Source organism: Sciurus carolinensis, chromosome 5 (assembly GCF_902686445.1).
Source record: "Sciurus carolinensis chromosome 5, mSciCar1.2, whole genome shotgun sequence".
In the NCBI taxonomy this organism is placed as follows: Eukaryota; Metazoa; Chordata; class Mammalia; order Rodentia; family Sciuridae; genus Sciurus; species Sciurus carolinensis.
Window position 1 is genome coordinate 43221359 of NC_062217.1, and position 12357 is coordinate 43233715.

Sequence of the window (12357 nt, forward strand, 5' to 3'; positions counted from 1 at the left end):
TGCATTAATCCCCTTTATTTAAATGGATTAACTGGGTGATAACTGTAGGTTGGTAGGATGTTGCTGGAGGAGGTAGGTCACTGGGGAAGTGCCTCTGTGGTATACATTTTGTTCCTGGTAAGTAGAGTTCACTCTGCTTCCTTGTTTCCATGTCCTGAGCTGCTTTCCTCTGCCACACCCTTCCACCATGATATTCTGCCTCTCCTTTGGCCCATAGCAATGGAGCTGGCCATCTATGGACTGAGACCTCTAAAAGTTTGAGTGTCAAACTTTTCCTCCTCTAATTGTTCTTGTCAGGTCTTTGGTCACAGTGACAAAAAAGCTAATTTACCCTTCAGGTGATTTCATTAAACAACAAATTTTGGGAACCTGAGGCTACTTTTCAACTTCTTGTTCTAAAGTCTTATGTTCAACTTCAAAATGAGAATTAAAGACCAAGAAATAAAATCTTGAGCCCCTACACCTTTGTTCCACAAGCCTGGTAACCACCTACCCGAACCCTTGGATCCAAGTAGGAAGTGTAAATCCAGGGGCATGAAGGCAAGCCTAGGGTAGGTAGAGAGCAGAGAACACCCCTTCTCAAACCTGGCTATCAACAGAAGTAATATAAAGAGGGATCCCAAGATCCAATAAAACTGGGCCATCCTGGGTTCCCCAAAGATAAGCAGATTACTTTGTAGCGTGTCTCAGATGCTTTAAATCAGTGGATTATGAATCTGCTGGAGAGAATTATAATAGGATTGCCCCTATAGAAATCTTTGTTTTCTCAGAGCATTTCATGGACTAATGTTTTAAGGACTGTACTTGGAGAATCCTATGGCAGTGTTGGGATTTTACCCTCCAGGGGATATTTGATAATGTTCAGAGCCGTATTTGCCATAGCTAGAGGTCAGTTGGCCTAACTGGCATCTGATGGATAGAGGCCAGGGGTGCTGGAAAATACCATACAATGAACAGGACAGTCACTAACACAAAGAGATATGCATTCCCAAATGTCAAGTGACACAGTTGAAAAGCCTCAGTTTAGAGTGATCTCTTCTCCCATGGGTCTCCCCAAACCCTATAGCCTCAGAAATAAGAGATGATAAGAGGGAAGGATTGAAGGAAGGAAGGAAGGGAGGGAGGGAGGAAATTAAAACAAACAATAAAGGTAAAAGAAAGAGACTGGGGTAGAAAAGAAAAGAAAATTTGATTCATAATTGTTAAAACTTGGCACCGAGATGTCCTTCAGAAGGTAAATGGGCAAATAAAACTATGATACATTCACAGAATGGAATGATATTCAGTGCTAAAAAGAAATGAGCTATCAATTTACAAAAAGGCAAGGAAGGAAATTAAATGGAATAAAAGAAGGCAATTTGACAAGGCTACCTACTGTATGATTCCAACTACGTGGAATTTTGGAGAAGGTAAAACTCTGGGGACAGTATAAGACTGTCCAAAGCTGATGTACAATTTCAAAAGGGAATCCGAACATACACTATGGACTTTGGGAGATAATGACATGACAATGTAGGTTCATCAGTTTTAACAAACATACTACTCTGGCAGGTCAGTTGGTAATGCATGAGAGAGGGAGGAAGGGACACATGAGAAGGGGAGGGGACATATGAGAGGGAGGAGGAGACACATGAGAGCTCTGTACTTTCAGCTCAATTTTGCTATGAACCTAAAATTGCTCTATAAATATTCTATTTTTTGGAAAAAGAAAGAAAAGAAGCCAAAGCAGCACTCTGGTGTTGGCTAGTCCCAGCCTCCTAGGCCTTTATTTCTTCTCTGAGTTTAGGAGGGCCCTTAATGTTACTCTTCAGCAGGCACACACTGGTGGGCAAAGGCAAGGACGACTAGAGAAGTGGGATTTTCTTTTGCCCGGTGTGGTGTTCTGTGCCTGAACTCGGAGTCCCTGTCCTCTGCTAAGGCCTCAGACCCTGCTGGGCTTCTTGAGGTCCTTGCCCTTGGCGGGCATGAAGGCATACAGTTCCTCAATGAGCATCTCCATGCGGGCTGTGACCTCGGTCACTGTGTCGATGACCAGCCTCTGCTGCAGCTTCAGCTTATTGTTCTCCCACAGGGCCTTGTTCTCCTCCTGGAAGACGCGGTGCTCCTCCCGCAGCACGTGCAGGGCCCTGTTCTCGTCCTGCAGGAGACGGTTCTCCTCGCGCAGGGCCTGCAGCGCCTGGCTCATCTCTCTCAGCAGCTGCAGGGGCTGCTCCCCACTCACCAGGCCTGCGACCGCCTTGCCCTCTTCCTCCCTGGAAGACCCGGACAGGTTGCTGACCATCTCCCGCAAGGCGCGCAGCGTCTTGGAGTCATCCTGCGGGGTCGAGGGTCCTTTGGGCTCCTCGAAGGGAGAGGAGAGGCCTGGGCCCTGGTCCGGCAGCTCCTGGTGAGGAGAGGGCAGCGGTTTGCTCTCCTCCACGGCGGCGCCCTTGTCCTCGGCCTGGGTCCAGTAGGCCTGCCTCTGCTCCAGCAGCTGCTGCAGGGCTCGGTTCTCCTCCCGCAGGAGTTGCAGCGTGCTGTTCTCCTTGCTGCACTGCGACGGCAGGGCCGTGTTGTCCTTCTTCACCACCTCCAGGGACGCGTTGTTGTCCTTGTGCAGCGGGGGCGAGGAGGCGCGGCTCTCCTCGCGGCCCAGCGTGGCCTTGTGCTCCTCGCAGAAGACCTGCAGGATCTTGTTCTCCTTGCGGAGGCCCCTGTTCTCGTCCCGCAGGGCCCTGTTCTCCTCCCGCAGGGCCCTGTTCTCCTCCTGCAGTAGGTACTCCTTGGCCAGCCTCTTATGGTGCAGCTTGTGGTGGAAAGAGGAGGAAGGAGAGAAGTAAGGGGACGGCAGGCGACAATTCTCGTTCACCCACCTTCCGTCCTGGAAGACGAACATCTCGTCGCTGAGCTGCACCCGGGGAGGGTTGTAATCCAGTTCCAGGTCTGCCTGGGAGGTGGGGCGCTCCATGGGTTCGAAAGGCACGGAGGAGAAGCGGTTGAGCGGGTAGGAGTGCTGGCTGACCACCTTGCGGCTCAGCCGGGGCAGCGCTGCCTGCACCTGCCGTGAGCAGCGAGGAGTGGAGTACAGGTTGTGGAGCCTCAGGAAGGGCTCGGCAGTGCCCCTCTGTGGGAGAGAACAGGGAAGGTCAGGGTTAATGGAGGAACTGACACCCAGAGCTGATAGACCAGAGCCCAGGATGACCCCAGTCAACCCTGCAAGTCTGGGAGTCCCCTGGCCACAGTGGGCACTTTGGCCTTCTGGGGTCCTCACAAGGAAATATAGCCAATCCTTGTTATTCTTGGTGAGTTTGTTCTTTAAAGCCACTTCCAACCCTGAATTGGTAAATTCTGAACCATGGTCCCTAGGGACTAGGTTCCTGTGAGCTTCTGGTTACAACTGATCAATACATAACCTGTTTAATGTGTGTATCTGTTTAAGCATGTCTTAATTAATATGTTTGATTGATTCCTTAACATTGAACACACCATCAACAGCACTATCATTCATGCTTGGACAAGGCTTAACTTACATGTGTTTTCTCCATCAAGGACTTCTTGTGATTAGAAACAGTAGACAGCACTTCAACACCATTCATAGAAGCCATTTCAAACAGTGAAACCGCCAACAAAAAGCACAAAATTTCAAAAATGTGGCACTAAATAAGCTACAAAAAAGGATGCCATGATCCAGTGTGAGAGTTCAGTCTCTGCTGCACAGCACATGCACTACTCTGTACATGTCCAGTGGCCATGATAGTGACAAAAGTATTGATTCTGGGGTTACAAATAAATTCTGGTAAATAGGCAAATGCACAAATATAAAATCCATATTAATTAGAGATGAATGAGATTCAGTTGTATATGGTGGAGGCTAAAGGTATCAATTTTGGAATCAATCAAATATTTTTAGTTCTGGATTGACCATTTATCAGTCACAAGAATTTAATCCAGTCATTTGAGCTACCGTTTCCACAAAGTGGGGTATAATTGTACCCTCCTTGCTTTATAGAAATACTGGAAGGATTAAAAGAGATAATGCATGAAAGCACTAAGCATGGACTCTGTCACACTTCTGTCACCCTAGAGGAAGAACAAACACTGTTCTCAAGCTACCCCAGCCATAGGTGTGTGCCTGTCCTTGGCATGAGCAGAGGGATAGCATGAATCACCCTGATAGCTATCCAAATGACTGGGCTCAAAATAGGGTGATGTTGGTCACCCCTGCCTTCTCCCCTGGACCACTCAGTTTCATCCTCCACTCTGAGCTGCCTTGGAATCTGTCCTGCCCACTGCCCCTTAAACATCCACCCCAGCCCTAGATACAGTGCAGGGCTCAAAGTAAAGTCTAGCTGGTCACTTTGGAGAGAAGAACACCTTCACAGACAGATCACTGAGTGCTGAGAGTTTGACCTGTAGGGATGAAGACAACCAAGGCACTGAAGAGGATCTCATGATGGTGGCCATGAACCTCAAAACTAAGACCAGGATCCACAGACCTCACACCAACAAGCCAGTGGCTTTTGCATTTCCAAGATTAATACTCTGAATGAGTATTAATGCAGATTTCTGAGCCTTTCATTTGCAAGTATGATTCAACATATTGAAGTGGGGGCCAGAAATCTGCCTTTCTAACCAGTTCCCTTAGTTTATCCTGGATGAGGTGGTTAACACAGCTATAAGCCACGTAGAAGGCATAATTTCGCTAGCTGAGGGTTATGGCAGAGTTAAAGACAGAGGGGCCTATACCTGGTTCAGGTTCTGCCACTGATGAGCAGTTTGAAACTGGAGGTTCCCTCACTTTCTCTGAGACCAGAATTTTTCATCAGTGAAATACAGTAAATCAGCCTCCATGATCCTAGGCAACTTCCAACATTAAAATTTGACAAAGGGCTAAGAATACAGCTCAGTGGTAGAGTACTTGTCGGGTATATGTGAGACCCTGGGTTCAATCCCCAATACTACCAAAAAAAAAAAAAAAAAAAATTCAATGAACTATATCTGTAAAATGCAGATAATAATATGTCCCCTACTTAGTTCACAGCACCAGTGTTATGGACAAAATAGGTACAGATACAAAAGTGTTCTTTAAATTACCAAGTGCCTTAGAAATATAAGATATTATTACCATTGAGAAAAGCAGATTTCAATAATACAAGAACTTTGAAATGCATTCAGAAAGAAGTGAACAGGTGGAATGCACACTGCTGAAGAGTCGATGGTGGCAGCAATGAATTTAAATAAATATAAGATCATGATAGTTACTTCTAAATGCATCCAAAGCATCTCATCCAAGGACATCAAAAGGCTTTCCAGATATCTGCTCCTCATTTCTTAGGTGATTTTCACAATTTTACAGAGACAGAAGAGAGGTAACAAATTATCTGTGTGTGTGTGTGTGTGTGTGTGTGTGTGTGTGTGTAGGGAGAAAGAAAGAGAGAGAGAGAGAGAGAGAGAGAGAGAGAGAGAGAGAGAGAGAATTTACACAGCATATAAAGTTGGTTAGGATTCTTTAAGATGCAAAAGCTAGATAAATAGAAGACCCAGTTCTATCCCATTAACTTTGCAATAAGCACATGTCATTAACTCTGCAAAAGTAAGTTCAATCTTCCAGATAGCAAAGGCGCAAGGGCATTCTTTAAGCAGAACCTTATTTCATTTCAATAAATTCAGCCTCCGTGGTTTTCACATTTCTCAATTAGGGAAGCACGGTGACTCCTGTGGCTGAGTCTGTGATCAGAGTGAACCTCACTGTGGATAGCCCAGGCTATTTTCCAAAAAGTTGAGTCCCTGAATTCCAGATTGGGGGAATGACTAGACAAGGCCAAGTAAGGAAAGACTCTTGAGAAGGCCTCTTTATCCTTGCACCAGAACCCATGCAAGGCTCCATTTCAGCAAGATCTGACTCTAGAAGACATCGCCATGGGAAAATGTAGGTTAGTGTACACCCCAGTCCTCAGAGAGAAAGGGAAGTAGGAAACAGATATTGAGAACCAAGTTCCTGAGCTGAGCATTCTCCCTTCAGAGTTCATTTCAACCTCATAGCACTGGCACATAAAATATTTGAACAGGTTGAACATCCCTAATCCAAAAATCCAAAATCCAAGACTTTTCGAACACTGACGTGATGCCACAGTGGACACTTCCACACCTGACCTCATGCAACGGTTTGTAGTCAAAACGTGGACACACTAAAAATATTGTATAAAATGACCTTCAGGCCATCTCTATAAAATATATGTGAAACAAATAAATTTTGCGTTTAGACCTGGGCCCCATCCCCAGGAGATCTTATTATGTATAGGAAAATATTCCAAAATTTTTAAAAAGTCCAAAGTCCAAAACATTTATTTCCATGTATTATCCATAAGGTATACTCAATCTGTATTCCCATTTTACAGAACAAGAGACTGAAACTCAGAGAGGTCCATAACCAGCACTACTTTACGCAATTAGACACAGACCACTTCTGATTCCCTGACTTACACATGTAAAGCACACACTTAGGAAATCATCATTTATCAAAGGACTTCCAGTCCTTTGAGGATCAAGATAGGTTTCCCCAACTTTTTGTTATGGAAGATTTCAAATGTGTGAAAGGAGAAAGAATGATCGGATAAATTTCCATTTACTCCTCACCCAGCTTCACCAGGGATCAAATCAAAGCCTCGCTTGTTCCACAACCATCCCCCACCCCGGGATTATTTTAATGCAAAGAGATATCATAAATACACCCACGTGCATCATTTCACAGAACCACAATATCATTATCACCCCTTTAAAATTTAACAATGATCTCTTCATATCAGCACATACTAAGTCAATGTTCAAATTTCCCTACTTGTCTCATAATTTCTCTTTTATAGTTGCTTTGTTTCAACCAGAGATACTCTTCTTGATCCCAATGAACACCCAAAGAGGATGTCCACTCATCAGCGTCCACGGAGGCTTTATGTCTGTTCATGTTTACACCCATGGTGGCCTTTCAGCCATGACGCTCAACTGCCTTTGTTCTGAAGGCCCACACTAAACTGGCACCCAAGGACCTTCCAACTGGCCCCTCAATAGGAATGTACTCTCGGTAGCATATTAACATGTGGCAGATCCCCAGCTCTGGACAACCTGGGTATTCGACCCTTGTCCTTATGCAGACCATAAACTGGCCTTGGTCCACCTCTCTCAACCTGCAGGCTTGTTTTGCACTTGAACATGATGGAGGATTGGAAACGCTACCTTTAACTTTGGTCTCCCTTTCTCTGGTCTGTGGAACCCCGTGTGTTGATTGGCACAACAGGGGCCTCAGCATCCTTGGTGACATCTTGTCTTTGCCCTTCAATGGCCAATTTTTCCCAAGAGTACTTGGGTCTTCCTCATCCCATGCCCACAACACCTAATCTAGAGATGCTGATGGCTAGTAGGATCCCCTTTACTTTCTTATCAGAGAACCAAATCCTTCTCTAAGAAAGGAGGAGGAAAGGCAGCCAGGAGGGAAGGAGGAGGTGCTGGAAGGTGACATCACAGCTCATTCTGGTCTGGTAGAGAGCCTTCCCTAATGATCTAGGAATAAACAGTGCTTACTGAAATTCCCAGCAAGTGCTCACTGGGGAAGCGAGAGTGTCTGTAAGCCCTGCATCATTATGTGCAAGAGGAACCAGGAGATCAGTTTGCCTGGGCCGGAAATAACACTCATGACTTGCAAGTTAATGTGCTGGAGGGAAATAGATCAGAAAACACAAATATTTAATGTGAGGAAGAAAAATGGGAAATCAATAAGACCTGAAAAGACCTAAGGGTGATAACAAATCCTGAATCATCGGCAGGATGATTTACAGTCTAATTGAGAAGACCCCATACCCAGCAGGACTGGAGCCACTGCCAGAGACGCTTCTTGGAGGCAGAGAGGCTGTTGCCATTCCCTCCCTAAACCAATGGACTTGGTCTCAAAATAAAACTGCATGGGGCAGATACACACAAGGAACTCGGAATTAGCAATTAAGATTGGGAGAGAGGACACACTGTCTCTTGAAAGCAAGAGAGGAATGACAAAGCTCAGACACAATCTGGCCCAGCCAGGTGGCAGAGAAGAATGGATGGCCCTAAGGCCAGCTCTGCCTCCAGTGCTGGGTTTCCCAGGTCCCATATCTAGAAAAGTCTCTACCACTCACCTGCATGACCCTGGCCCTGACACACAACGCCATCAGTGCTCAGTCAATATTTCTTCCTCTCCTTGTTTCTCAGATTTATCCTTTTCCCTTGAGCCAAGTGTCATCTCTTTTACAGATGTAGAGCAAGCACATCAGTCCCTCTCAGGGCCCTGTTTGTTTCAGATCATCTGCATAGAGATGTCATTCCCCTGCCCCAGAGGCCACGTCCAGAGCATCATGGCAGGTATGCCTGAGGCCACATCTGTTCATGTGGGTCACAAACACCCAGATAGCAGTTATGACCTCATCCCATGGCCCTCAGCCCTCTAAGACCCCCTCCCTCAGCTGCACCAGGTTTTACAATACAGGAAGTGGGCTGTTCCAGAGAAAGCTCTGGCCTTCTTAGAAGACTTTCTCTCCTCTTTGACTACAGAGCTATTCCTGGGAGCAGGGGAGAGAAAGTTGTGCTATGGGTAGAGATGGAAGAATCTTTCCAATCTCTCCATCACATGACCACTACTTTTCCTAATTCTCCTCCTATCCAAGTTGACATTCTCTGCCTGTCCTTTAGCAGTACAAAGATTGGTTTATGTGGACTATGAAGGAACCAAACAGCAACACCCACCCTCAAGCGGGGAGTAGTGGCCAATGGAACTCAATGTGTGTTTCAAGCAGAAAGAATCAGAACTAAAAATATTTCTGCAACTAATCCGGGCACGGTGGTGTACACCTGTGATCCCAGTGGCTCCAGAGGCTGAGACAGGAGGATCTCGAGTTCAAAGCCAGCCTCAGTAACAGTAAGGAACTAAGCACCTCAGGGAGACCCTGTCTCTAAATAAAATACAAAACAGGGCTGGAGGTGTGGCTCAGTGGTTGAGTGCCCCTGAGTTCAATCCCTGGTACCCCCTGCCCCTGCACCAACAAAAAAAAAAAGTTTCCGCAGCTTGTTATCATTTTGTCAAATGATCAGGTCTAATACGAAGGCTAAGCTTCATGAGCTGAAACAGAAAAGTGGCTCTTCAATGCAAAGCCATAAGGTTGATGTGAAAACAAACATCCAGAATGTCTTCTTGTCCTATTTGCTTCCTGCTGAACATATTTGCCTGGATGTTTCCAATTAGAAATATAGATTGCCCACAGATGACTGACCTCCTTGTATGTCCTTAGACAAAGTTTTCAGATAGTTACCTCTGCATTGGATTCCTCCATCCTACATTTCAACCCTTCTGGTTGCATGGCCATGGTCTTCCAATGGGGCCTTAGGTGACTCTGGAGAAAGCAAGGCCACCCCTTTGTGACATAGCAGCAGTAGAAACAATCCAATCAGAAGGACAACACCAAGGAAACAGCAGCTTGCAGGAGGAGACCTGAGAATCTCAAACCTGCCAAGACTCCAACAATTTGTTGATCTCAAAAAACAAAAAAACACACAAACCAACAAAAACACAACATGCCCATCCTTCTTGTGCTCTGTCTTTGGCACATAGCAGGGCTTAATTACCTCAATAACCCCAAATGACTCTGTATCCCTTGGTATGTGTACTAGTTTTTCTTCTCATGGATTCATTCTTACACATTTGACATCAAGTCCAAGTTCTAATCCACCCTGGAAATCCAGAATGTTTGCACAACAGCATACAGTAAAGGATCTCATTTGAGAAGGCTGGGTTATTGCAGGGAACATTCCTCAAGCTTATTGACAGCAGTCGCTGACGCCATGGTCTAAATAAGCCGGTCTGGACAGAGAAACTGAGGTAATGGTAAAGACTCGCCATGGAATGAAGGTCTTTGCAGTTGCTGAGGCTGAGTTAGGAGCTGAGAAGAGGCCTCACTTATCAAGCATCCCAGCAGGCTGTGAGGTGAACTCACTCACCCTGCCTTGCCTCATGCTGTGTGCTGGAGCTTACCATCCCCCCAGTCCTTTGTCTCAGACTCATTGCTGAGCAGAATTACGTAGGCATACTTGGTTTGTTTACATTATCTCGACGTATAGTTCACCTATAGGCTGATTCTGTCATGCTTTAACAAGCATGTTAACCTGATTGGATAATGTGCCCATATATGTCTTATACAATCCTAAGTAAAATTAGATCTGTGCCTTCAGAGCCTGGTCTCCAATGTCTGAGTGTACTAGGTAGGCATCAACGTCCTCACCCTCAGCGGCGCCCCCGTCCCGGAACATCTACAGGTTATTTCCAAGTGTAACAGAAAACTGAAAGGTTAGGGCTTCGAGGTGGTTTATCTACTCAGCCCCCACATTCATGAATTCCAAGCCCACGTGGTCTCTCCAGGGCCCATAACCAGGGCAGCCATCAATCACAACTAGAATCCAATGGCCTGATTTCTCTGCTGACTCTGCAACATTTTGCTAGAATCTCTAAAAAGGAGGGTTATTCTGCCTAAAACAGATGGGCTACATCTTTTTGTGATTAACCATACCTGAGGTAGAACCACATTGATTGGAATTTCTAGGTTCTCATATCTGGTATTTCTTTTCCTTGTAAAATTTGGCCTCGAGTGCTGTGGAAAAGAGAAAATAAGAAGATTTCCACTTCCCAACCCAATCTCTGGGCCTCAACTGCTCACCCGAAATATATAATGACTTTCTATTCATCTGTTCCCTTCTTGTCTATGATGTACATTAGGAAAATCTGAGTCTGGAGGGATGTAGCTATTTGATAAGATGCTTTTTTGATGTCTAAACAGAAATTAAGACAGGGATTATAGTTGATGTAAAAGCCTTTTGAAAGTCTTTGAAGCAGAGACTGCTGTACCTACTCCCTTGCCTAAGACTATTATTTCTACCTCAAGTAAAAAGTCATACCAAGGTAAGGTGCCAGGTATAGGTCCTATGCAGAAGTTGGTCACCAAAACACTGAGAACATTCCAGAGGTGACATCACAAAACAGTATGGTGTTTTTCAAGGTTCATGGTTTCTCTCTGAGCACTACAGGCAGGAATGAGGCATCTGACAGGTAGGAAGAGTTTGCACTGGCTGTGACCACATGGCTAGTTAGGGTCAGCATGACACATAATAGCCCAAACTCTAGGCCTTGTTTGGTCATCCTGGTTGCCATTCACGTCCTCACTGCCAGGCTAGGTGGAGACCCCTCACTTCTTTTCACTTGCAGTTGGATCACTTAAGAAGGAAGAAACAAAAACAAACCGAACTCTGCCAAGACCCAGGAGAAAATACAGTCTGAGCTGTCTTTTTAACACCAACTGGGTGTCCTACAATTCAATTCCATTCTGACGTTAGCTCCCTGGGTTAGTGTCAGATCCCGGAAGTCAGGAGCTCAGTCCCAGGAGCTTGCCTTCACTTCAGTTGTCAATCATGGGTCTGCTTCACCTTTACTTCAGCTATATATCAGGGGTTTCCACCACCTACATATTAGCTATGAATCAAGGGTTTCCACCACCTCCTTCTTGGGTTCAGTAATTTGCTAGAATGGCATACAGAAATCAGGAAAATGTTTTACTTTTGATAACAATTTTATTGCAAAGGATACAGTACAGGAACAGTCTATGAGAAGAGGGGAATAGGGTAAGATATTGGAGAGGGGGTATACATCATTTAAACCTCCTGTAGGTCATATACCCCGCACCTCCATGTGCTCACCAATCCAGAAGCTCCCTGAACCCCTGTTGTTTTGTGGGTATTTCATTACCTTAGTGTGGTTAATTAAATCATTTGACCATTGATAATTTGACTCAATCAAGCCCCTCCCCCATTCCCAGGGTGGGGGATGCTGGAAATTCCAAATCTAATCACTTGGTTGGTTCCTCTGGCAACCTTCCCCCATCCTCCCAGAATCACCCCATTATCAGGAAATTCCAAGGGTTTTAGGAACTCTGTGCCAGGTCAAAGCCAAATATATATTTTATTATGCCCTATGTAGAAACTACATTAAGACCCCAACGCCCAGTCCCTCTGTTCTCAATTCTGTCACACTGTTTGCCTCTAATGCTATTATTAGTGGAAGCCCTCTTGTGTATCTTAAGCCTCTAATCCAGAGAACCCCTGATTCTGCATTATTATGCCATTCAGGGTTGGAAAGGAGTGGTAGACCAGCAGATTCAGAGACACTGAGACAGCCCACTTGAGTCTCCCACACCCCAGTTACAAGCAAGCCTTGCTGTAAGAAAATTCAATATATAAAAGTTCAAAGATAGACCTATAGAAAAACAAGATATCTGATTAATTACATTAAAAGAGTTTTTCTTTTTACAAAGGAAC

The 12357-nt window shown here is 45.3% G+C and overlaps 1 protein-coding gene across 3 annotated transcripts; it reads right to left on the reverse strand.

The window, feature by feature from the left end:
- Nucleotides 1–1921: 1921 nt before the first annotated feature.
- On the reverse strand, nt 1922–11019 carry Cby2 (chibby family member 2). Of its 3 annotated transcripts, XM_047554245.1 has the most exons (3): nt 10945–11019; nt 10560–10640; nt 1922–3103 (listed from the first exon to the last, which is right to left on the reverse strand). In XM_047554245.1, the coding sequence occupies exons 1-3, from the start codon at nt 11017–11019 to the stop codon at nt 1922–1924; spliced, it is 1338 nt and encodes a 445-aa protein (XP_047410201.1). The 3 variants fall into 3 exon arrangements, with proteins under 3 accessions (XP_047410201.1, XP_047410202.1, XP_047410203.1); XM_047554246.1 differs by lacking the exon at nt 10560–10640; XM_047554247.1 differs by lacking the exons at nt 10560–10640; nt 10945–11019 and adding an exon at nt 9309–9356.
- Between the last annotated feature and the right edge of the window lie 1338 nt (nt 11020–12357).

Bases quoted from the DNA above. Each gene is read 5' to 3' on its own strand.
- Cby2 (XM_047554245.1), bottom strand. From the start codon at position 11,019: ATGTCACCTCTGGAATGTTCTCAGTGTTTTGGTGACCAACTTCTGCAT. The intron at 10,641-10,944 runs GTATGACTTTTT...TCTTTTCCACAG, and splicing joins ATACCTGGCACCTTACCTTG to CACTCGAGGCCAAATTTTAC. The intron at 3,104-10,559 runs GTATGGTTAATC...TCTCTCCCACAG, and splicing joins TCAATGTGGTTCTACCTCAG to AGGGGCACTGCCGAGCCCTT.